At 39.5% G+C, this 27,792-nt stretch overlaps 1 protein-coding gene across 3 annotated transcripts in view; it reads right to left on the bottom strand.

The window, feature by feature from the left end:
- The window catches only part of Mvl (Malvolio), a 300,000-nt gene that overhangs the window by 129,451 nt on the left and 142,757 nt on the right, over window positions 1–27,792 (bottom strand). For all 3 annotated transcript variants that reach the window (XM_067142051.2, XM_067142054.2, XM_067142055.2), the window contains exon 2: window positions 9,971–10,155. In XM_067142051.2, coding sequence (XP_066998152.2) covers window positions 9,971–10,153 — 183 coding nt within the window. In that variant the 5' untranslated portion in view covers window positions 10,154–10,155. The remainder of the gene's footprint in view (window positions 1–9,970; window positions 10,156–27,792) is intronic.

Here is a 27,792-nt window from a genome sequence, read left to right as displayed (position 1 = left end):
GATGGATAGAAGAAAAATATCAATATTGGGACTAAGTGAGACCAAATGGAAAGGGATTGGAAGTAAGACACTTCGTGGAGGTTATAAATTATACTGGAGTGGACAGGAGAAGGTAGCGAAAAATGGTGTTGGATTCTTAATTAACGAAAGGACTGATGCTACAGCTGAAGTTGTCTGCAAAAGTGATAGAATCATTAAAATGTCCATAAAACTGGAGAACACTAAGTACACCATCATACAAGTGTATGCCCCACAGACAGGCTGCAGTGAGGAAGACAAAGAGAAATTTCGGCAAGACCTGGAAGATACAGTTAATGAGGAAAATGTTATTATTATTGGAGATCTAAATGCGCAAGTTGGGGCAGACAGACTTGGGTACGAGAACATCATTGGTCCACATGGATTTGGACAAAGGAATCCAGAAGGAGAACAACTATTAGATCTGTGCAGAAGAAATGATCTTATAATCAAAAATACATTCTTCAAAAAAAGAGACAGTCACAGAATAACAAGGTACAGTTGGGATGGCCAGTATAGAACATTGATTGACTACGTAATCACAAATAAAGATGGTGGCAGGTACATCACAGATGTAAAGGTCATCCCTAGTGAAAGCATGGACAGTGACCACAGATTGTTGGTAGTAGACTTCAAACATAAGATAAATGAAACGCAGAAACTTATTACGAAAATACCAAGGATTAAAACTTGGAAGTTGCAAGAAGTCCAAATAAAGGAAGAATACAAACTAAGGATTCAACAGAGTTTGCCGAAGTGTGAAGTAACCAGCGTTAATGAAGAATGGAAGGCCTTCAAAATATGCAAACACGAACTAAAATATAGTCAATGTGATAAAAGCGCAATTGACACAAATACACTAGCACAAAGCACATTAATTCACATGATAAAAAAGATCACTATCCCACATAAAACAGATGGCGAGGTCTGCTGACTGCTCGTCATCTCGCAGGATGAGGGAGATGGTACTTGGGTGTTTTAGCCTACGGGGAAGAACGACCAGATCTACGCACTCCGTAAGGATGTGTACCACGGTAAGATGATTGCCGCAAGTACACACCGGAGATGGTTCTCTTTTTAGTGAATAGGAGTGCATTACTATACCGTGGCAGATCCGAAGATGACATAATACCGCTGCTTCCCTCCGAGAAGCCCGAAGGGAAGTCCTCCATAGCTTCATTGTACCTTTTATCGCTCTCAGCTTATTTGGAAGTGGAGTGGCCCAATGGGACATAACCAAATGTCTCAGCTGAGAGAGAATATTACTTGCTGGAACTGTGTAAGGCAATGTGGGCAGTGTAACTGCCTCCTTGGCAGCCTTATCTTCTAACTTGTTTCCCTCTACACACATGTGGCTTGGGAGCCACACAAACACGATTCTGGTACCAGCATCCGAACACCCGGCCAGCAGGTCCTGGATCCGCTGCACCAGAGGGTGCTGAGGGAAACGGGTATCAATAGACTGTAGCGAGCTCAAGGAGTCAGTACACAGAGGAAACTGTCGGCGCCCATTGGACAGTGCGTACCGCAGAGCTTCACAGACATAGATAGCATAGCGCTCTGCTGTGTACACACTAGTGTTGGCTACTGAATGCATGATTCGAAGCAGTGTATCGATTCATTCAAGTGTCCGAGTGAATCGATTCACAGGAAAGGCGAGCTCACGGCACACAATTCAGCTTACTCCCAGCGGACAGTGCTGAGTGGCGCACTCACTGGACGTTGACGGGGAGCCGAGCTTCCGCTGCAGCGAGACAGTGTATCATGGCACATCGAAAGAATCGTGAACGAGCGCGGCTCAGTGAGACACATGATACACACGGCTCCTTATCGGCTCACTGGACACGCGGAGAGCCGAGCTTCCGCTGCAGCGAGGCATACAGTGAATCATGGCACATTGAAAGAATCGTGAATGAGCGCGGCTCAGTGAGACACATGATACACACGGCTCCTTATCGGCTCACTGGACACGCGGAGAGCCGAGCTTCCGCTGCAGCGAGACATACAGTGAGCCATGCTAGACTGAAAGAATCGTATGCTATAATGGACTCTCGAGCTCAGCTCATTTGAAAATAATACCTATTTGCATTCACTGTCCTCTTCTTACAGGGAGGTTTAAATAATAGATGGATTTATTTGCAGTGTTAAAAAGATAGTCACAACATAATTCTGATGTAGGTAGTAAGTAGGTAGGCTATTAGGTTATACTATTTATTAGTTTAATGAATCTTAGTATTATAACTTAGTTGACATTTGACAGTTAAGTTCGACTCTAGCCTGCCCTATGACTATGAGTCATGCTCATGAGTCATGAACACTCAAAAGTGCCTGTTGTATATTGGGAAGAACGGCTCAGTATTCTCTCAGTTCATATGTCACATCGTTGCACAAGACTTCGATCATATGTCGACAGACGCAATAACAGTATGTTGAATCAGAAAACCAGCGGGCTACTGTACATCTCGTGTAGCCTATACAAAATATGACGATTGAAAAAATCCTCAACTGATAGAAAAATACTTTTAAAAAAAGACTGAGCGAGTTGTCGTGCGGTTAATATCGCGTGGCTATGCGCTTGCATTCGGTGGATGGTGGGTTCGAATCCCACCATCGGCAGCCGTTAAGATGGTTTTTTCCGTAGTTTCTCCATTTTCACACCAGGAAATGCTAGGACTGTACGTTAATTCAGGCCATGGCTGCTACCTTCCTAACCTTTCCCACCCTGCGTCGCCGGAAACCTTCGATGTATTAGAGTAACTAGCATTTTTTCTAAGAAAGGGGTTCATAGTATGAAGACCAGATGGCAGCTGCGAGCACTGAATGCTGTTGCTGCTGTCTTACCAGCACATACTACACAGATGCAGTAGGAGCGGTGACCAATGAGTCGTGAATCGGATCACTGTATCGATTCAGTAACGTGGACGGAATCAAATGAATCGATTCAGTAAAATGAATCGAATGTCCCATCACTAGTACACACTACAGGTTTGTGGAAAAGCAAAATCATTGTCGACAATGAACGCACAGCCCACCTTCGTGGGGTCCGTGTGCAGATCCAGATTATTTCAGGACGTCGTATTATCCACGGAGGTACCCCACTTGGTTGTCTGACAAGGCAGGAAACTGAAAGTACATCAAACAATCTGTGACTACTATCCAAGCATATCTCAACCTGTTGCGTTGCTCGAGGATAAGCAGCGTACAGCGAACGGTTTCCATTGTGGAATACGCAAGGATAGCTTGGGTGAAGTGGCATCTGTCGCAAATTTGCAGCATAGGACAGAAGCATTTGCTGGCGCCTCAGGTGTAGAGGCGGCACACCAGATTCAGCGAGCAGGCAAGCAATGGGGCTTGTACGAAAAGCTCCCATTGCCAAACTAACCCCGCTGTGATGGATGCTATTCAGTTTTGCAAGGACGCTTTGCCTTGCTCATCCATATGCTGCACTGCCATAGTCTAACCTGGATAAAATATGCGCCTTATAAAAATCGTAGGAGCACCGTGCGGTCAGCCCCCCAATTAGTGATGCTAAGAAACTTCCAAGATATTCAACTTCTTGGTGCATTTCACTTTTAACTGCTGCACATTTGCTATCGAAAAGGAGCCCAAGAAATTGGTAAGTGTCAACTATGGGAAGAGCGACATTTCCTAAATAACGCTCAGGATGTGAGTAAAGAGTGTGCTGTGCCGGCAAAAGTGTACAGTGGTTGTCTTGGTGGTTGAAAACCGAAAGCCATGTTCTAAAGTCCACTGTTCCACTCTCCTAATAGCTTGCTATAATTGTCGCTCTGCGACTGCCATATTATGCAAGCTATAATGCAGAACAAAATTGTTCACATATAGCGACGGTATTACTGCTGAACCAGCAGCAGTGACAATACCGTTTATAATACAAATATAAATGGTCGGTTATTGGACATTATAAATTTTCCAGCTAACTCATTCCTGGTTGCCAGCATTTCGCCCCCGTGTGCTAGGTTGGGCTCATCAATTGGTACCTAGCACACCCACCAAGACGCTGGCTAGTGCATACCGTTCACTTTTCTGCTAAATTCCAGTTCCTAGTAAGTTCATTCAATCTCTTCTTACCCCCACCACCATTCCTAACAATTTCTTTCTAACTTGCACCTACTTTTTAATCTCTCCATTTCCCTGTTGTAACATACAGGATCCCTACCAAACCTTAAAAGGTACATACCTGTTTTCATAGTCCTCAGTAATTGCTTTTAACCCATCCCATAGGCTGTTTACATTTTCATTTACCAATTTCCTCTGACCAAATTTTTTTTTTTAATTCTTCCATGCCTCTTTTATTTGATATATAGTATAGCCTAATAGTCCTACTTTTACAGACTTCCCTTCTATCACATTTAATATAAGTACATCTAGATAGTTTCTCATCCAGTTGTTTCCATTATTTCCTGATTCAGCTGTCCTTCCCAGATTAATTTATTCATCATTTGTTGGTCATGCTTTCTGTCATTCACATTCCCTTTCCAATTAACATTTGGTAAAATGACATCACCCACAACAATAATGTTCCTTTCTGTGTCGTTCCTCACATAGCTGATTATCTTATCAAATAATTCCACATCAGTGTCAGCCTTGCCCATTCTGTACACCCAAAAATTTCAAGTCTTACATATAGAATTTCATATTTCTCATTCTTAACTTTTTCATAGGTTACGAATTCTTCTTTCATCAGTATAAATACCCTCCCCCCCGCTTATCTTTCTTAACCTGTCTCTACAGTTAACACTCCAGTTCCGTGGGAAACTATCCGAATCAGCCATGATTCAATTCCTATTACAATATCTGGTAAACATATATATATTCCTTTCCTTACAATACTTCTACAGTTTAACACTAACCATTTTATGCCATCCTTACTTGACTTCCTGCTTCCTCTATGGTCATCACCAAGCCCTAGTCCACCACATTACCCCGAATGTACCTCCCAAAAACCCTTCTAAACAAAGCACCTAAATTATATGTACCATTGTGGTTCAAGTGAAGCCATCTGCAAGTAGATTCCTATCTCCTACCCACCCATTAGGATCTACAAATCTCACTCCCAATTTCCCATATACCCACTTCATATTCCCATTTAAATCCTCTATCACCCTCCAGTCAGTATCCCTCCAACACAGTATCCCACTGACAACAATCTCTGCTTCCTTAATCTTCTCCCTGCCGGGCTGAGTGGCACAGACGGTTGAGGCGCTGGCCTTCTGACCCCAACTTTGCAGGTTCGATCCTGGCTCAGACCGGTGGTATTTGAAGGTGCTTCAAATACGTCAGCCTTGTGTCGGTAGATTTACTGGCATGTCAAAGAACCCCTGCGGGACTAAATTCCGGCACCTCGGCATCTCCGAAGACCGTAAAAGTAGTTAGTGGGACGTAAAGCAAACAACATCATTATTAAACTTCTCCCATGTTGCCTTAACCAGATCACACTAACATAGATACTATAGTAGTACCTATTCCTGCTTGCCTTATGTTGTTGGTACCAATGTGAAATATTACCACCTCTCCTTACCCTCCTCTTCCCTTCTATTTTCCTCAACATCTTCCTTAACCTAATTCCTAGATAATACCCTACACTGATTCCCTTTCCTCCACACACTTTCCCCACATGCCTAACATTGAGTCACCCATGACCTAAGCCTCAAACCCACCCAACTCATTAGATCCCCTCCTCTCTTAGTCTCCCTTAAATCCTGTGATGCCTGCTGAACCTACTTCCTCCTCCCTTCCCTTCTTCTCACTACCCTGCTCCTACTTCTTCTTATCCTCTACTCTATGTTTCCCTTTCCTACCATTCCCTTCCCTCTTGCCCCAACCCTCCTGTGTAACACTACCCTAATCTCCATCTTCCCTCTGCTGTTCTACCTGTAGTGATTCATACAGATTCCCTACTGATACCTCTCCTGAACTCACTCCCTGAGAAAAACCCTTAGCCCTTATTTTCCAGCCCCTTAAAACATTAGCCACCTGTCTTCTGGAACTTGCCCCCTTCCTTCCCCTTCCTCTTACTTACCTATCAAATCCTGGACATTGATTGAGGGAGACCTGGCTTCATTCCTGTCCTCCATTACAAGCCTAATTATCTCCCCTGAACTCTATCTCTTCCCTCATCATCATCGTACTTAATTCCTACTCTTTCCGTTAGTGTGATGTTAATAATAATAATAATAATAATAATAATAATAATAATAATAATAATAATAATAATAATAATTCCCACAAACACTAACAGTCCCTACACCTGCCTCCCTCAGCCATTTTTTTATCTCTTCAAAGAAATGTGAAATAATATGGAAATATCAACAGAAATAAAATAGCATAATCTATGAATAAAAGTACTTATGTCAGAGGTATTTGCAGATGATGTCGTGATTTGGGGAAAGGGAGAAAAGGAAGTACAAAGAACACTGGACGTTTAGAATGAAAATTTGAAGGAGTTTGGAATGGTAATTAGTAAAAAGAAAAATGTAGTCATGCACTGTAGAAAAGAGAAAAAGAAAAGCCAAATGAACATAGACGGAGAACGGTTAGAGAATGTAGAACAGTTTACATATCTGCGTAGCATTATTAATGGAAGTAATGAAATCAGCCCTGAAATTAATAACAGACTAAGTAATGATACAACTTATTTTTTTTTTTTTTTGCTATGTGCTTTACGTCACACCGACACAGATAGGTCTTATGGCGACGATGGACTAGGAAAGGCCTAGGAGTGGGAAGGAAGCGGCCGTGGCCTTAATTAAGGTACAGCCCCAGCATTTACCTGGTGTAAAAATGGGAAACTACGGAAAACCATCTTCACGGCTGCCGACAGCGGGATTCGAACCCACTATCTCCTGGATGTACAACATTTTATCATCAAGTCACAGGGATTTTATGGGATGATAAAGTACCCAAGATAACAAAATTAACATTATATAAACAGTATTTCATACCACTTGTAACATACGGACTAGAAACGCTGGTAACTAATAAGAGAAAAGATAAAATCCAAGCAGTAGAAATGAAATTTTTAAGAACATCGGTTAAAAATACAAGAGATAGAATTCAAAATATAAAAATCAGAGAAGAGCTAAATATAGCACCATTAGTACAGAACATACAGAAAGCAAGAGTGAGATGGTTTGGACATGTAAAAAGGATGGGAAAGGAACAGGTAGCAAGAAGGGAATTGGAAAGAGAAGAGGGAAAGAGACCAGTTGGAAGACCGAGAAGAAGGTGGATGGATCAGATTTGGAAGGACCGGGCGAGTTGGCCATGCGGTCAGGGGCACGCGGCTGTGAGCTTGCATCCGGGAGATAGTGGGTTCGAATACCACTGACGGTAGCCCTGAAGATGGTTTTCCGTGGTTTCCCATTTTCACACCAGGCAAATGCTGGGGCTGTACCTTAATTAAGGCCATGGCCGCTTCCTTTCAACTCCTAGGCCTTTCTATCCCCAAGGGTTATGAATTTCATCATTGCCATAAGACCTATCTGTGTCGGTGCAACGTAAAACAACTAGCAAAAAAAGAAAAAAAAATTGGAAGGACATTAGAGAAGATGGATTGGATGTGGCGGAAGTAATGGAGCAGGAAAAGTGAAAAGACAGAAAGGAGTGGAGGAGGCTTGTTAACCACACCAGGGCGACTGGAGTGGGACATTATTGATGATGTCAGAATAAGGAAATATGCATACCACACAAAAATTTCATGACAATACAAGCAAGGTACTAACTGATAAAATAACAACAGTAAAATTATTCTACTTAGAAGTATCCTAATTATAAAATAATAGGAAAAACAGGTTAAATATAGAAATGTGTGGTTACTCTAACTACATATATATGTAGACAATTATTATTTTACTACTACTACTACTACTACTCAAATAGAAAAGGACAAGCAAGATTCTATCTAACAAAAATAGCTGCACTACAATTCTAAACTGCACTTAAGCCTAACCTAATTACAACAGGTTAACTGAAACAATAGAATTCTAGTAAAAGCTAAATTCCTAGAAAGATTTTTTACCCTACTACACAAAGATTATGCAATAATAAAGCAAGAACAATAAATTCTAATAAATTAACTATACTACAACAATTCTAAACTGCATTTAGATGTATCCTAATTACAATAGGTTAACTGAAATAACAGAAATGTTGTTAAAACTAAATACTTATTAGAAACTTTTTTCCTTTTTATTCCTACAAGCTGACAGAAATTAGAACCGCCCTTAAATGCTGAAAGATCAAGAGCGCAAAGTATAAAGTACGCAGGAGACTAGAACTATAAATAAGTTATTGGAATACAGGAATCAGCTGATTATTTTTCTTTTTTCTCAAACCACTGTTCTTGACCGTATGCCAACAACATGTTATTTGAATACGAAGTGCAGGAATAATCGATAATAAAAGGACTGTTAACTATTTTGTCAGAGAAATACCATACCAAACCAAACCAAACCCCATGGCAATACAGCCCTTGAAGGGCCTTGGCCTACCAAGCGACTGTTGCTCAGCCCGAAGGCCTGCAGATTACGAGGTGTCGTGTGCTCAGCACAACGAATACTCTTGGCCGTTATTCTCGGCTTTCTAGCCCGGGGCCGCTATCTCACCGTCAGACAGCTCCTCAATTCTAATCACATAGGTTGAGTGGACGTCGAACCAGCCCTTAGGTCCAGGTAAAAATCCCTGATCTGGCCAGGAATCAAACCCGGGGACTCAAGGTAAGAGGCAGGCACACTACCCCTACGCCACAAGGCCGGTGAACTACCATACATTCTCTTGAATTTCTTTCTTTAAACAAAATTAACGAGGATAATGTATTATTTAAATTTTACCTTTGCGATAGGTGGAACCAGTAGAGTGGCTTTTGAATTTCTTCTTTTAAAAAACACACACCCATATCTCTCTCTTTTTTTTTTTTTTTTTTTTTTCAAAAAGTATTAGCTACTTTATCACTTTATACAGTATAGTATGCCAACGAAAGTATTTTGAAGACTTGACCTCTACTGAAGTTAGGCTGTTTTTCTCAGTGGACATTTTAACATTCTGATCAAATTAGAAAACTTCAAGGAAGCTTTAATTTACATCTTTGATTCCAAAGCTAATTATGTGACAAAATGTTTTAAAATACAAGAAGATGGATTTCTTCTTCATAAACCCTCAGTTCTATTTTCTGAATAACCAAACCATATTCAATTGCATTCAATATCTTTACTCCAGTCTGTGGATACAGCAAGTCCAAAAAAATTGACTCATGTAAGGAAGTCAGGCACAAGAGTCATCATTTCTTCTCACAATAAATTCTCTCGTTCTAAGGACATCGAAAAAGAGTAATTTAGAAATAAAAACAGCAAGCAAGCTTGTAGTTTTACATGGATGTTGATATTGAAATCGCAACCATGAAACTCCTGTTTTATGAGGAACCTGAACCACAGAGATGCAACTTTTCACTTTTCTAATCCATGTTCTTTGGCCAGGATTCAAAATAAAGTCAACTTGGTGAGAAGTTTGTGACAATGCCAATCATCTATCATGCTCTCTCATTCAGAAAATAACCTGAGTCGTCTAAGTGTATTTTAGATAAGAACATTTGTCTTCTAATAACTGTATAATCCTGGGTTGAGATCTTACCTTCATGTATGACGAATGCAATATCTTTCTGTGGAGAATATTTAGATATTTTGAGACTTTTGAAAATAATGCTAAAAACTTCCTGAAAACAGTCATCCCATACCTATTAATTTACTCCTCTGCCTGATTCCTGAAAATTTAATTTTAAAATATTCCATCAGAATATACTGAAGTTTTAAATTTCCTACATAAAATATTAACAGAAAAGAACTTCACTTCACCCATGGGGTTAGGATTCATGACTATCCCACAGAATATATAAACCCACTCATGTAATCTTAAGCTCTAAACAACTATGAATTCTTACCGATCCAATACCAGGAATGGTAACCTTTTCTTCTGCAAAATATGTTTGCTTTGCTGTAGGTGATAGCATGGTAGTTTCTGTAGGAAATGAGATGGGAGAAACTACTGGGCTAAAATCAGACGAATGTGGTAGTTCAACTTTTGGAGAATCGTCATTTGTTTCCAACGTTGTTTCTTCACCCATTCCTGTAATAAATAAATAAATAAATGAATAAATAAATAAATAAATAAATAAATAAATAAATAAATAAATAAATAAATAAATAAATACATAAACTAACAAACTTTTAATATAGTCTAATATTTAAACATGTTTTTGATTAGGAAAATACAATAAGCAATAATAATGGACCATCCTAAAACTCACTATACTTGTTTACCAAAGACATCATAGAATATTAAATTTACGCTACACTGTACCTGCATCACACTTAGGCCTATTCTAGTAAGTAATGTTCCACCTATCATCCTATCACCCTTGGAGATTGCTTTATAACCTTCAAATGTGCTATCGCTGATGAGAGACAAAAAAGGATTTTATAAAGAAATCTCAACAACAGCATATTTTTTTCACACTTCCATTCTTTGTTGTCTTATGAAATTACAGCAATTGTAAATGAATAGACAGAAAATATTTTTGTTACTGTAACACTAAGATATCTTTAAATTTCATCAAGTTTGTGAATGAAACCCAAAATGTTTAATTTTGAAACTATCTATCCAACTGAGTTTACTCAGACTAGTAGCATTTGCAGAATTTCATTAAAGGGGGGTTAATTGTTATGACTCGTTATTCAAAAACAATTTATTTTAATTATGTTTACTACTACTACCACTAGGCATGAAACACAGATAATTCAGCGAGAGGGTGTTGCCCTCTGAGTGGCCTATCTCACCCCTTCAGTGTGAGGAATGAAAAAGCATGCCAATGAATATATTAAAAATAAAAGGTTTCAAGGAATGGAAGTATGAAACTCGTTTAGGGTGATGAAGACAACATGATGTTGAATTCACACTCCATGAAGATTTTGTACTTAATGCTCCATTTCACTTTAGTCGATTATTGTGTTCTTACGACTGAAATATCTTCTAACTAGCTGGAGATAGCAATAAGCTATTTTCACCTAAGTGAATAAAGATAAAGATGTTGATTCCAGTAGGGAACCTGAAATATTTGTTCTGAATGAGTAAATTTATAAGTGAATAACAATAAGGGACACATGAAAGAACATACATTATACATCCCATGCTTTAATAAGTATTGAGACAGCAATACTAAGTTGGTTCATTTCAATGGACCTATACACATTTCTGTCACATATATAGCTGGTTGTTAGCAGTCACATTCAGCAATGTAATTATTTCCACTATCGGAAATGTAGCAATGGTGAAAAGGAGTGTTGAAGCGTGCACATTTTCAAATGTGGCATCAACATTCTGAACACTGCAGACATGGTGAGGGTGATGTGTCAGAAGTGGTTTGTATGTTACTCTCTCCAGTGTGATCAACACAAGGTATGAGTTATATGCAGCTCTTGTTTTCTTGACCTTCAGGCTACCAACTCCTGATGGAGCCACACACAAAAATGTGTACACTTTCACACTCCATTTCACCACTGCTGCATATCCAAGTGGGGAAATAATTGCATCACTAAATGTGGCCGCCTACAAACAACTAGATATGCAACAAAAATACTGTAGGTACAATTCAATTTTCTTATAAACCAACATGGTACCACTGCCCCAGTGAACAAGACACACATTGCACATTCTTTCATGTGCGACTTATTGTTATTCACATAAGTGGAAACGTCCTATCACTAACTTCAACAAATTGGAACATTGCAAGTACAGAAAAATTATTTTGTTCCACCTTTCTATACACTTTTAAAAACAACATTACATTACTGATACATAATGGAAAGACATTTATTTTACCAGAACAAGTTTCAGTTCTATTTAACCATTTATCAGCTGGCTGATAGTTAAATTGACAGAAGACATTCTAAAAAGTTACTTTAAAAAAATGATACATAAATGGATGATGTGTTATGAAAAAATAAAGAGCACATTAAAAAGCAGTGTGAAGATTTAATAAAAATACTTGTTATGTGTCAAAGTACAGTATTAAATACACATTTATTATGATAAAATATTGTTTTTGTGACGCGACGATTATAAATCCTCTGGTAATGATTCTTGTTTTTAATATACACTGGACTCAACGTCAACACGACGTAAGAGTGCAGAGATGACAGAGCCCACCCAGAAGGACCAAAAGACGTGGGAACTCCTACACAGTATAAATACAATGATTCAAGCTAATGAATGATTGTTCTGTATCTGACATTCATTCAATATATACTCCGGCCTATGTTAAATACCAGTAATAACAAGAGGCGTTCTCACAATCTAAATTGCACATCGATCCACTTCAACAACAGAGCATCGAATTTGTATGTTTGGATGGCTTAAGCCATTTTCACTAAATGTTATGATTAATACTAAGAATTTTTTTTTTACAACTTGCTTTACGTCGCACCAACACAGATAGGTCTTATGGCGACGATGAGATAGGAAAGGCCCAGGAGTGAGAAGGAAGCAGCCATGGCCTTAATTGAGGGTAGTGAAAATGGGAAACCACGGAAAACCATCTTCAGGGCTGTTGACAGTGGGCTAGCTCACAGCTGTGTGCCCCTAACCGCATGGCCAACTCACCCAGTAAAGATATCCTAATTATGTGGTACCTTATGCATCACTTTTAGAACTGCCTAGTGCAATATACCACTAACATGTAGTAGTCAGGTAAATTACAAAGACATCTCACTGGTAGTAACAGTAAGTTACTAGTAACTGCAGTAGTAATTGTTTAGCCTTATTTCAGCAGTGGAGTTTTTAGATATAAATACAGATTACAGTACCATTCTTACGAAGTCTGCAGTAAAAGACCTTGGTGAGAAGTTGATGAAAATGCCAGTCATCTGTCATGCTCTCCCATTCAGAAAATGAACTCAGTCATCTAGGTATATTTTAAATGAGAACATTTGTCTTGCTGTATATTATGAAACCTTTGAAGAACACCTTACTCATTTGAATGATGTCCTACTATGCTTCAGGAAGGCTGACTACTTAGATGCTGCCATCATTGCTTGGTCAACTTGAACTTTTGTGGTTATGATGACTGGATTCTCCAAGTAAGACTCTTCCATTTTTAAATTAACATATATAAAAATAGATCTTTCTAATTACTATGAATTATAATAATGATGATTTGGACTCGCAACTTGTAATTATGTTTTTTGTGATATGGAGTTACCTTCTAAGTACATTACTGCACACCTGTGTTCTACGTTAAAGCAGGGGAGGAACTGTAACATGAATTGAGAACGTATTTAAATATTTTGGACTTTACTCTCCTCAGAGCTTGGAAATTTGTGTCAATACTATATTGTTACCTGAACTATGTTCTCTCATATATTTATGAGTGTGAGCATTTTAATAACCACGTATTGAGATATCAGAATCCCTAATAATATTTAAAAGATGCGCTTTTTCTCCTGCACACCAAGGGATACATATGTGCACGTCTCGAGTCAATAATAATGGAATCTGACTAGCTACACTGGGCAGTGTTGTGTGCGAAGCCTAGTTGTATAGACGCTCGCTGCATGATGTTCCACTTTGGTAGCGTGGATGCTAAAACCATGCTTCAACTACCCAAGCGTGTAGATCAGAGATGCTCAGTTGGGCGCCCGTTGAGGCTAGCCTAGTGCAGCCAAATTGGCCTGATGTAAATGAGGGCAGCTTACGTAGCATGCATACGTAACAGTAAAGTGAGGGAGCAAACACACTTGGCAGGGAAGTGAAGCAGTGTTGTTCGATTGTGACTACGAAGCTCCCCTCCACTACTCAGCGAAATGTTGATTCGGGTCCAGTATTAAAAATAAAAGAGACTATTATCACAAGAAAACCGACCTTTTCAACATATTTTGGTTCGATTTATCATTCGATATAAATAGTCAGGGACTTTTTTCATGTTTATACATTCAAAGAAAACTAACACATTATAATTTATGTGTTACAATTTACAAAGATACAAGGTTTAAGTATACAAGCTATGGTTTACAACTCCTTGCATGGGATAGACAGCATTTCCATTAAGAAAGTAAAATTCCTGTTATTCATTCAGCGAAACGTAATATATTTACATAATTCAACAAGTATACTGCTTGATTTTGCACAGTGTCGTAGTGTTTACTTACCCTGTTCACTGGCTTTCTGATAATAGTATTGAAAACTTATATATCAGGTGTCTGATGATAATAGCTAGCTTCTAAATGGCATTGGAGTTTCATCATGAGTGAGGGCATAGATTTTTACTAACCTAAATAAGACTACTACAACGACAACAACAAAAATGTAAATGTATCTACCAAAAACAGATGTAGAGTATGCCTTCAAATAAATAATCCAACTGATATCATTCCCTGTAAGCATAACTGGATTGTTGGTGAGGTTATCAGATAATTTAAACCCAAGCAACCACAAGCCGCAACTTATTCACCTTAACTACGTATTATATTAGAAATATTTCTACAGCACCTCTTAAAATATAAGATTGAAAACTGTAATTCATTACGTACAGTGCAAAAATATATTTAGGTATCTGGTCAAAATACATAAACTGCGATGAACATAAATAATTCAATCACTACTGATCTGCATTTAGGGCAGTTGCCAAGGTGGCACATTCCCTATCTCTTGTTTTCCTAGCCTTTCCTTAAATGACTAAAATTTACTGAACATCTCCCTTGTTAAGTTATTCCAATCCCTAACTCCCCTTCCTGTAAATGAATATTTACCCCAATTTGTTCCCTTGAATTCCAATTTTATCTTCATATTGTGATCTTTCCTACTTTAAAGACTACGTTCAGACGTATCCTAATTATGGTAGTGTATTATAGTATCTTATTAGAAATTAGTGTCTATTCTATTACTGTGCCGGCCTCGTGGTGTAGGGGTAGCGTGCCTGCCTCTTACCCGGAGGCCCCGGGTTCGATTCCCGGTCAAGTCAGGGATTTTTACCTGGACCTGAGGGCTGGTTCGAGGTCCACTCAGCCTACGTGATTAGAATTGAGGAGCTACCTGACGGTGAGATAGCGGCCCCGGTCTAGAAAGCCAAGAATAACGGCTTGCTAAGCACAAACAGAAATGGAAATTACAATTAAAGTTTGAAATTCGCAAGACTACCGGTACTCAAAATACTAGAATATGCATTCTAATTTCTAATAAGTTAGTACAATACACTACAATGATTTTTAAACGACGTTCGGACGTATCCTGATTACAACAGGTTATTACTAAGCACAAATAGAAATGAAAATTCCAATTAGGCCTAAATTTAGAAATTCGCAAGAACTACTCAGGGATTACCAAGAAAGTTAAACGCGTAGACAGATTAATATTAGTACTACTTTATCTTACTATGCTGTAATAGAAATGAAACTTGCCGTTTGGTTAAATGCTAAAGTACCGGGCGAGTTGGCCGTGCGGTCAGGGGTGCGCGGTTGTGAGCTTGCATCCGGGAGATAGTGGGTTCGAATCCCACTGTCGACGGTCCTGAAGATGGTTTTCGTGGTTTCCCATTTTCACACCAGGTAAATGCTGGGACTGTACTTTAATTAAGGCCACGGCCACTTCCTTCCAACTCCTAGGCCTTTCCTATCCCATCGTCGCCATAAGACCTATCTGTGTCGGTGCGACGTAAAGCCACTAGCAAAAACAAAAACAAAAAATGCTAAGTATCGAAAGGGTTACCGTACACAAAGATACACACGAATATAACAGGCAAGATACTGTCTAATATACCGTATCTACACTACAATTCTCAACTGAAATGTGGTTATATGATTATTACAGATGGTGGATTACTATTATTTTCCTACCCGCGGGACGGAGAATAAAAGTGTCCTTAAATGCTGAAAAATATGAGGGGGTCTACAATAACTTCTCAAAAATACTGCTGTCAAAACTACGACAGGGACCTGAATTGCAATTATTGGGATATAGGAACTTGATTATTATTAGCTAACCCCTCATAAATACTGAAAGATCGAGGGTGTGAAATATAAATTACGGATACTTTAACTGCCTACTCAGAACTACAAATGATCGGAATACAAGAATCAGCTGATTTTTATTTATATTTTCTTGATACACAACACCCTTTGTTCACGACTGTAGCAAACAATGCAATATTTGAATATGAAGAGCGACAATAATCGATAACAATACAACGACTGTTAACTATTTCGTCAGTGAAATACTGTATATTCTGTTGAAATCCTTTCTTAAAACAAAATTTACAACAGTATGGCGTTATTTAAAGAAGTTATTATCTTCATGATAGGTGGAACAGTTATTTTATTATTAATGAAAAGGTACGCCCGAAAGGGCATTTAATACATTCTGTTAATTTTCTGTGCTATAAGAGCATAGAGACCTTGTTCGACTCTTGCAAACCGTAAAATGATACTGTTCACATTTCTGGCCGCATAATGTGCAAATATATTAATCATAGGTGGAACAGTTGAACTGCTATTTTAAATACCCTGTCAATTGCCTGCACTAATATAACCGCTGCCGAAATTATGACTCTTTAATATCCCGTCTTTATAAGCATTTTATCTACAAACCTACTGATATTTTAATAATAATATTAAAAAGAGATTTCTTCTTTCACGCAGTCCTAAATTACAGCTTGCAATCTAGCGAACGCCTACGGAACTACTCGGTGTGAAAATTGTAAATAAATACCAATAATCCCAGTTACTACAAACAAACACTAAACACCAATATTTGTGGAACTAAATGTGTCACACACAAAATTTGCTAAATTTCTACAACTATTAACTACTTTATCACTAAGATAACACAGAGCTCTTGGAACAGCGAAACACTCGCTAGCGCATCCAACAATGGATTATTTCTTACTAGGTAAATTGAAAATGACGTAACTTTCTGCCCTCTTTCTTTAATTATGTTTTGCCTCAACTGGATCGTGAGTGACCGGGAGAACTTCGCCCTACCTTCACAGCCTGTGATGTAACCCCAACGTCACTGTGTCTGAATAGCATAATATGCTCACCGCCTGCCTGTCCGCCCGATTACAGTGCTATGTGCCCGTGGGACGAAATGCCCAGCGTGAGCACCTCTGGTGTAGATCCTGGTTAAAATCAACCAGATTTACAGGTCTAGTGATCTACACATCTACTTCGTAATGCCAGCAAGGATATGTTAATATAATTATTTCTCTCTATTACGGTGACTTCTTGATCCTTTGTAACCTACATGATTGCACAGTATGTACGAAACTGCGTCTCCATACACAAGCTGCAGACGTGCAAGTAAATTTGAACTTAGAATTCCACTTTCCTCATATTGCTCGGTGATTCTGAATGGTTCATCAAGACATCAAAAATGAATTTTTTTTTTTTTTTTTTTTTTTTGTTTTTGCTAGGGGCTTTACGTCGCACCGACACAGATAGGTCTTATGGCGACGATAAATGAATTTCCAGTGCGTTTTAAATTTTAATTGAAAACCATCGTAATGGCGTCTGTTGCAAGCCTAGTCGGCGACATATTGAAATTACAAGCCGGTTTGATTTAATTACATTTTCCAATAGATAAATCCTGTTTCGGAACTTCCAAGATGTTACTTAAATATTCTATAGATGTTCCAATGAATTACATATACTTCCGACTTATTGTAGGTACCTTCCGGAAATTTGATGTTTTAAAATACCGTAATTGATATTAATTGTGAAATTAACTATTTAATTTGTAGGACTATTTGAATCCCAAGTTATCTATTTGGAGTACTTTAACGAACCATTGTGTTCGAGTACTGTTAATCTGAAATCAACATTATCGGAAAAAACTAATTTATCAGTCTACCATGCATTTCAGATCCTAGTTTCGTCGTGCGATGAGGTTACCATTTCTCTTCTTTGTCATTTCATTTTGCCACTCTGTGATGGCTCATGGTAATACTTCCGTTTTCTCTATTTTATAATTTCATTATTTTTCTTCACTTTTGAGCTGTACTGGAATGTATGAAGCTTAGTACGTGTTCTTAAAAGGATATTTCAGTAGGTCCACAAAAGTGGGGTTAATATTTTAATAGCATTATTTTACCTGTAATGATAATATTCGGTTTTAAAAGTTTATCCCTGATTTTCATCATGTTCTCCCTTTTTTTATTTGTTGCTCTGCTCTGTAACGTCTTTACTTGACGTGTGGCGGGTCATGGGTTTCTTATTCGTGTGTTGTCACTGATTAAGTTTTTGCGTATTCGTCATTTGGCTTGCATCTTCCATTTGGTAACTCTTCTTTTTAATCTTCTGATTTGGTAGTAAGTTTCCTTTAAATTTTGTTATGAGTATTTTTTCCTTATTTTGAAGTCCATATTACATTCATTTATCATTAATCTCCTGAGTGTTCTGATAGACACGACTCGTTATTACAAGTAGTGAAGACCTTGAATAAGACATTAAGTATCAAATATTAGATAATACAGTGGACGTTAAAATCTAAGCAGCTAATTTCTTTGGTTCATATTTTTCTTTAACTATATTTTTAACCTTACTTATTGTTCTGTGTCAGTATTTTGTTTGGAGACCACCCCACTGTTTGAGGCTGTGTTTTGTTTTGTTTTTATGGGTATCACTGTGTGGGCTTTGCCTTGATATCACATGGATGCTGATTTCTGCTCTAAATTTGAATTGTATTTTTGGGTTTAATGCTGAATTATTGATTCTTTCTTGAATTAAGGTTGAAATTTTTGGAAGCGTAACACTTATTGGAATTTAATTAATTATTAATTTCATTCTGGAAATTCAGCTGGACATTTGTTTTCAACTTTGACACGTTGCCTAATTAACATTTCTACTATTTATATTTTAATTTAATTATAATGCATTTATTTATTTATTTTTTATTTATTTATTTATTTATTTATTTATTTATTTATTTATTTCAATTACCTAATAATCTTAAACCTTGCTAACATTCCAATAAGTTTTATGTCATTCTATACAGGTTTATTCATTTCGAACATTTATTTCTCAACCGACGTATTTCTTTGTGTCGCATGGTCATAGTGTATTCACGCCTCTTTAATCCTACTCCTTGGGCTACTTCTACGATTTATTTTGGTCTAATTCATATGCTGGGACTAACGTAAGTTTGAATGTTACATTTGTGACATGTTGCGTTTTCTGGTGCATTTACTTTATCTAGTTATTTTTCTGGGTTCTCTTCTGTGTTACAAGTTGTTTGGGTGATTTGCTGCAACTTGCCTTGATTTCCGAATTCCGCCTCATCCGATATTGTATCTAATCTATTTGACTTAGTTTCTAATTAATTAACAATGAGAGGTGTGGAACTAAGAGAGGCCACAGAGCTAGTTACAAATAAAGGATTGTGGAGGCACTTAATTATCAGTGGCTTGTAAACTGAACGCTGATAGGTGTAACAGTCTATAATGAATATGAATGTACGAGCTCAGAAGATCAGCGTTCTGCCTCCTGAGCTACTCAGCCCGGCTCGCACTAACACAGACAGGATTTCAGTTACGACGGCTACGACTGGGAAGGAAGCAGCCGTGGCCTTAATCACTGTACTTTCCCAGCATTTGCCTGGCGTAAAAATAGGAGATCATCGAAAACTATCTTCAAGGTTGCTGATGGTGAAGTTTGAATCCATCTCCCAAACGTAAGCTTATAGCTTCACCACCAGTACCACGCAGTTAACTCGTTGTATCACAGGGAAAAATGGTCGTACAGAATAGCTCGGTTTTCTAAAATAAGTGCTTTGTTTCCTGGTAAGAGTGAGATTTATACAAAACACAATATGTTTAGCAATACATCGTAACTTTTTGCTAGGGGCTTTACGTCGCACCGACACAGATAGGTCTTATGGCGACGATGGGACAGGAAAGGGCTAGGAGTGGGAAGGAAGCGGCCGTGGCCTTAATTAAGGTATAGCCCCAGCATTTGCCTGGTGTGAAAATGGGAAACCACGAAAAACCATTTTCAGGGCTGCCGATAGTGGGATTCGAACCTACTATCTCCCGGATGCAAGCTCACAGCAGCGCGCATACATCATAACACAATATGTATTTCTGCAAGGAAAATGGTCCATACGCACATTTAAATACCGCTACAGGAGTAGTCTAGGCAATGAGCAACTGTCTCAAGTGAAACTCTCAAAACAAAGCTGCAGAAGCGTCTTACCATTTTCCAGCTTTCATTCGGATAAACACAGTGGGAGAAAGCGACTATACTTTATTCTGGTATGCTCGTCTTAAAAGTGTTATTTCTTCTAGTCGTAGCAGGGGGACGATATATTGCAGTAAATCCGTGCTCACATCATTAATGCCTGTTTGGCAAGAGGTCAAAAGGGCCTACGTCAGTATACTGCTAATGGTGGTACAGCATAAAATGTTAGTCTTCATCCTGGGTAAGCATAACGTTATTCCTTGCCCTTTGTAATAACACACAATACAAGCTAAAACACGGATCACCGAGCTCGATAGCTGCAGTCGCTTAAATGCGGCCAGTATCCAGTATTCGGGAGATAGTGGGTTCGAACCCCACTGTCGGCAGCCCTGAAGATGGTTTTCCGTGGTTTCCCATTTTCACACCAGGCAAATGGGGCTGTACCTTAATTAAGCTCACGGACGCTTCCTTCCCACTCCTAGCCCTTTCCTATCCCATCGTCACCGTAAGACCTATCTGTGTCGATGCGACGTAAAGCAGCTTACAAAAAAAAAAAAAAAAAAAACCCGGATCAACAAAGTGTTTACTCCGACGATGTGCAAAAGAAGACCCTGACTCGTTTTCTACTGACGGGAAAATTCTTTTCTGCAAAATGTGCGAAAAAGAGGTAAGTTCTTATTGACATTTTCACATCTACGTTCTTAAAGATATTACTGGTCAAACGGTTGAAATTTCAAGTAAGCCGTATGTGCAGCATACGATGCCTACCTACTAGGTAAGTAGAGAGAAGTCTAGGAATTCGGAGTGTAGACCCGTTAGATCCTCAGATTTTTCATTTCCGAGACGGAAATTGACGCTTAGATTTGCTGGTTTTTCATGGGATCGTTGAGAGGGTGCTCGTATTTCTACTGCAATATTTGAAAATAATTTCATAGTCCATTTTTGTTCATTCGATGTATTTTTTTTCACTTATGCGTACCTACCTATTTATTTTCAGATCAAGATTTCGAAGGGTTTTCAATTTTCTCAACATAAAGCCACAAGTGGGCACTCAGCAAAAGTTGAAGAATTTGAAAAAAGGAAATCGAAGAAACAAGTGCTGATACAACCTTTGTTCAATCAGCAACAGCACTCGGACGAGTTCTCTTCCAGAGTTTGTAGGGCGTTTTTAAGTGCCAACATACCCCTCTACAAGGTCGAACATGCTGAGAGCTCTCTTCAAGGACTTTGCAGGAAGAGAGTTGTCTCATAAGTCGACCCTACGTAAAAATTACGTTTCTTCAGAGTATGAATTCATGCACGATTGCCGTATTCCGCATTCTCGTTTAAACAATTTAGCAGTAATTTTAACATGGATCTGGCTCTGTCGTAATGAAGGTAATCTCTCGATAATACCTTCATTCCACGGAGAATATTCATTCAGGTACTTTCTTCACCAGTTTCTACACGCAATCAGGGACGACATCGGGAGCCACCCAATTTGGTTATCTATCGACGAGACCACAGACGTTATTGTTGGAAAACTCAGTCCCAGTGAACCGGGGAAGGTTCACCTAATTCTGTGCAGGGAGCTAGATGTGACAAACCATGGTACCATTGTGCGAACAGCGCAAGCAGCTCTGCGTAAGTATATTTTTGTTAATTTATTTTTTGAGCGTTTTGCCAAAGAAGAATAAGTAGGCCCTACAGTCTGGCTATAATTTCAATGCATTATACGTATGCTCAGTGAAGACTGATAATTCTGATAGTTAAATATCTCTTACAGTCGTACGACATGTCAGAATCCCATTAACTGAACAGTTCACCCTTCGTTTTATGCATTCCTGTTTCAGGCTTGTTGTGGCCAACCTTTTCAGATGAGGAGGTAAACAAAGTACTCGCATTAGTGACTGACGCTGCTCCCTGCATGATTAAGGGTGGGAAGAGCTTCAAGCTTCTCTACCCGAAGATGTTACTTGTCTTGCTGAGGAGCTGCGCGAAAAATCGCCCAGCGTGAACAGCGTCATTTCCTCAGTGAAGAAAATTTTCGTCAAGGCTCCTTCTCGCGTCCGTGCCTTCAAGACGATGCATCCAGAGCTTCCTTTACCGCCCGAGCCCATATTGACGCGATGGGGAACTTGGATATTGGCTGCCTTGTATTACGCTGAACATCATAGGGCAATTGAAGAGGTAAGACTAGTTGAAATGTTTAAAATCTTCTCATTTTCGAGGTTTTCTCTATCATTCTTTTCATATCTTATCTTTACTCCATCATACGGCGCCTAATTTTTTAATTTTCTCAGTTATTCTCCTCGGCTAGAGTTTTTCATTTATATTGTTTCCAGGTGGTCAATACGTTTGAAGAGGCGGACAGCAAGTACATCACGAAAGCTAAGGCTGCTTTTAAAATGAAGGGCTTGATGCTATCCTTGACTTTTATAAAAGCCTACATGAGTGTCATTCCTGAGGCCATCCTGAAGTTGGAATCGCGAGGGATAGAGTTGGTTGAAGTGGTCGCTACAATACAAGGAGTTATCCAAGAAGCCGACTCGTGGCCTGGAGAGACTAGAAAAACCGTGAAACAAAAATCGGAGTTCGTGCTGGCTCGAAATCCCGGTTGGAGTGCAGCGTTGGACTTGGAGAGGATGCTGCGGGGCGAGTCTACCTCTCGTGTCAATTGACGTCGAAAGATCGTTCTCATCATTGAAACTTCTATTGACGGATTTAAGAAAATCATTCAAAGCTGAAAACATAGAAAAAATTCTTGTTGTCCAGAGCAATGCAGATATTACTTCATTGACTCGCCTATTTCTGAACATCTTGTAAATGAACTTTTAAACTGTAACTTTTATAAGAAAACTTCTCATATATATACTTGAAACTTGAATGCGAGTATATCGCAGTGTATCATACATACAATTAGAAAATAAAGCTCATATATAAAGATATGTTATTGGTTTCTTCGTTTCACTTTCCTTTCTATAGTTTTTAACGGTGTTTTTCGAGCATATCTATCGAGCATATAACATGGTTTTCGAGCGTATCTGGAGATTTTATCGAGCATATCGATCCGAGCCCTAGTTATTAGTCATGAATGAATTGCCTATGGGCACTATCCATATCGCCGCTTAAGGACCAGTACTAGGTAACGAGAGAATGCAAAAAAGGAATGTCCAGAAGTTTTAGGAATGCCTCTCTTATAGTGAAACAGCCCAGCTATTTTTTTAAGCAACAGAAAAAAAAACACTTCTGTACGTTTTGGTCCGTGTTAGTTAAGCGACATTAAACCGCATTTGCGTGTATTCTGTTAGCTATTCTGTGTTACTTGTCAAGCAATGGTATCCGCAGGGGAAGATCAGTCAACTATGAAATGTTCGCTGGCCGGTCGAAGTCGAACTGAGACCGTTGTTTTTTTTTTTTTTTTTTTTTTTTTTTTTTACAATTTGCTAGACGTCGCAACGACACAGATAGGTCTAGGAGTAGACATGGCTAGGAGTAGGAAGGAAGCGTCCTTGGCCCTGATTAAGTTAGAGTCCCAGGATTTGCCTGTTGTGGAAATGGGAAACCACGAAAAACCATCTTCAGGGCTGTCAACAGTGGGGTTCGAACCCACTATCTCCCTAAGGAATGCTTGGCAGCTACGTGACCCAGACAGCGCATCCACTCGCTCGGTAAACCGGTTTCTGCAAGGCCCTAATATGAATGAAAACGATTTCAAGTATTTCTTGCCCGCTCTTCGGTTAAGTAAAGAGTTCCATGAACAGTATGGGTTATAGTCTGGCAGTCCCAGTAGATTAAATATGTAATATATGTCGGTTTTCACAATGCATAGTAATTGGCATTACTTGATGTAGAATGTAATTGGCATATACAAACAGATCTGCTGGCATGACGTGCACTGTAAAAGTTTTTTCTCTTTCTGCTAGGGGCTTTACGTCGCACCTACACAGATAGGTCTTATGGCGACGATGGGATAGGAAAGGCCTAGGAGTTGGAAGGAAGCGGTCATGGCCTTAATTAAGGTACAGCCCCAGCATTTGCCTGGTGTGAAAATGGGAAACCACGGAAAACCATTTTCAGGGCTGTCGATAGTGGGATTCGAACCTACTATCTCCCGGATGTAAAAGTTTTTAAAACGGGTCTTACAACATATAATAATTTACATTGCTTGCTGTTACTTGTAATTCGTGCATTCGAACATAAAATGCACTTCATGCTAGCAGATCTCAGTTTTTTAAAGATCAGGTAAAAATGAAGCAGTAAAGTATAATATAGCATTGCGTACAGCAAAGTTTACAGAAGTACTAACACAACAGTTTATTAACACAATGCCCATGAGTAAATAATTAGTTTTAATACTATTTTCGTATTGATATCTAGTTGCTTTTACGTCGCACCGACATAGACAGGTCTTATGGCGACGATGGGACAGGGAAGGGCTAGGAGTGGGAAGGAAGCGGCCGTGGCCTTAATTAAGGTACAGCCCCAGCATTTGCCTGGTGTGAAAATGGGAAACCACGGAAAACCATTTTCAGGGCTGCCGACAGTGGGGCTCGAACCCACTAACTCCCGAATACTGGATACTGGCCGCACTTAAGCGACTGCAGCTATCGAGCTCGGTCGTATTGATATCGCCCTTGAAGGAAGTTAAATTCAGGTTTTTGCCAAATTTCAAAACAGTTGACCACACCCTACTTCATTACCACCTTTATGATTTGAAGACAATCTGAAGCGCTGCGATTCATTCGCGTGACAACATAGCCCATTATTCGAGTAGCTATTGACTGTTGCTCAAAACGCTTATGGTTTAACGTCGATTATACCTGCGTACTTCTCCTGTTCCCTGAAGTGATGAAATATTTCTCTCTCTTTATATCTACTATGGTGACGTAAGAAGAAGAGAAGAGGTACTTAATCTTTGTGAAGTCAGAAGATAACTGTGAATTACACTTTTCAAACAAGTTTGCTTTATACCTTTTTTTACCGGATTACCAGAACAGTATAACAAGTAAGATTTTTTATTATTATTCTCGGCGGAATATACACTTTTACGCACCATCTCAAAACAAAATAAGCCGACCATCAACCCCTAAAGATCCACAGATACTTATTTTCTATTCTCAACGCTTGTTTTGGTCACACAGTCATTGAAAATATCCGTCGCAAAAGCAAACAAGACACTGATAATAATACTTAATTTTGGGGATATTAGGTCGTGTAATGCTTATAACACGCTGACGCGTTTCGAACCTGCGACCAGGACTGACTTCAGAGAAATAACAATTTTATCGGCAACTGTCAATCCGCAGCAACCAGACTCAAGATAGAGAGACCGTGTTACAAATGTAGTTCATTCCAGGGCCTCCAGAATAAAGGAGAAAGATATACACGAGTTAACTATAACGGGTAGCCATGATCTACTCAGTAGGACTATATAGCTGTCAACTTTGTTAAAATTATTCGGGTGTTTAGTAATTTCTAGCGCCTCACGAATGGTTCTAGGGATGAAATGTCCCTTCTTCTTAATCTCCCAAAGAGCGGTTTAGAACTGCAGAAAAATGCTCCTGCCATTGCTTCAGTTGATCCTCAGGGTTAGTTAAGAGGCTTCCACCTTTGTTCCTGAATGGACGGTTTTTCTGCATCTGCTTCCTTCCCAGAGTTCTAGTGATGGTACATAGTTCTCTGAGATTTCCCTTCTTGGCTGCCTTTTCTGCCTGTTGAGACAGGTCATCTGTCCAGTTCCTTTGATGCCTCCGCATACTTCTCTTTACTTCCCTATCATTTGTAGCATATTTTGATTGCAGTTATGCCTTTCTTGCTCGTGTCTTACCTGCTCTCATTGCCTCCTTTATCTCTCTCATCTCTCTAATGATTTCCGAAGTCTGTTCGGTCATCCAGTCTTGTTTCCTCCTATCCTTAAAACCCAGGATATTTTCACTTACTTTCGTAAAGACAGATTTAATCTTCACTCATGTTTCCCTCAACAGTTTCATCCTCCACCTCAGTGAGTGCTTGAAATCGATTCTTTAGTTCTATCCTGAAGACTTCTTTCAACTTTCTGTCATCCTTTAGCTTTACAACATCATACCGCTTCCTTGCCTGTTCTGCCCTTTCCTGTGCCTGGATCTTCATTCTAAAGATAGCCACAAGATGATGATCACCACCGATGTCTGCAACTCTCTTATTCCTCACATCGAACAGTGAACGCCTCCACCTTCGTCCAATCGCTACATGGTATCCGATTCGTTTTCCTATGATCCGGTGATACCCAGGTCACTTTATGGCAATCCGCATGTGGAAATACCGTACCACCAATAACCAGATAGTGGCTGGCACAGAAGTCCACAAAGAGCTGTCCATTCTCACTTCGTTCTCCTAGACCATACCTTCCTATGATGTGCTCAAGTCATTCATTATGCATTCAAATCTCCTCCAACTATAATATTACATCCTTCCTCTTTCGTTTCTTAATCGTGCTCTTTAAATGCGTATAAAATGCCAGTTTGTCTTCTTCCTTTGCTACCTCAGTGGGTGAATAGCACACTATCATCACAACATTTCTGATATTGGTCTTGAACTAACCTAAACTAACACCATGGCACTACAGCCCTTGAAGGGCCTTGGCCTACCAAGCGACCACTGCTCAGCCCGATGGCCTGCAGATTACGAGGTGGCGTGTAGTCAGCACGACGAATCCTCTCAGTCGTTATTCTTGGCGTTCTAGATCGGGGCCGCTATCTCATCGTCAGATAGCTCCTCAGTTCTAATCACGTAGGCTGAGTGGACCTCGAATCAGCCCTCAGATCCAGGAAAAATCCCTGACCTGGCCAGGAATCGAACCCGGGGCCTCCGAGTAAGAGGTAGGCACGCTACCCCTACACCATGGGATTGGTCTTGAAACGTGCCAAATTATCCTTGCCGACACTGGATACCATTCCTTAAGGCTCCTCTTAGCCCCTCTGTCCATCAATATACCCGCACCTTCACAACGCACTCCTTCGCCCTCAGGTCTTCCAGAATATATAAATGTAGCTCCATCATGGGTGGTCAATTTCCCAAACTCGCTCCATCTCACCTCACTTAATCCTACAACTGTCAGGCCATAACTCTTCATATATGCCACTGCCTGTCGTAGTTTTCCACTTTCCCGCAGAGTTCTCACATTTCATTATTCAATTTGCGTTACCCTTTTCAAGTCAAAAGTCGTCATCTTTGGATCAGTCCGATTTCTCTTTGCAGATGTTTCTGTAATGACTTAATTTAAGGTCGTGCGAGTTATTAGCCCACAGCACCCTAGCCAAGTGGTGGGGCGCCCACCTGAAGCCTCCAGGCATACTGTTTTCTATTGGGGTTGTCTCCCTTAGTCTTTGAAGGTCCTTCTTCACCACAAGGCAGTGGTTTCCCTCTTCGTTTTTCGTTTAACGCCAGGAGGGAGAGTTGCCCCTCCGCCCATGTTGCCGAACCAAAGGTCTCCTTCTCCGCCTCAGTTACCGTTAAGAACTTCACCAAAGCCCCGTTAGCTGTTACGTTTCAGGGTTCCTGTAAGGCCTTCACAGCTACCGTA

Source organism: Anabrus simplex, chromosome 2 (genome assembly GCF_040414725.1).
Source record: "Anabrus simplex isolate iqAnaSimp1 chromosome 2, ASM4041472v1, whole genome shotgun sequence".
NCBI lineage: Eukaryota > Metazoa > Arthropoda > Insecta > Orthoptera > Tettigoniidae > Anabrus > Anabrus simplex.
The sequence above is the reverse complement of the archived record's forward strand: the minus strand, read 5'-3'. Positions and strand labels throughout refer to the sequence as shown.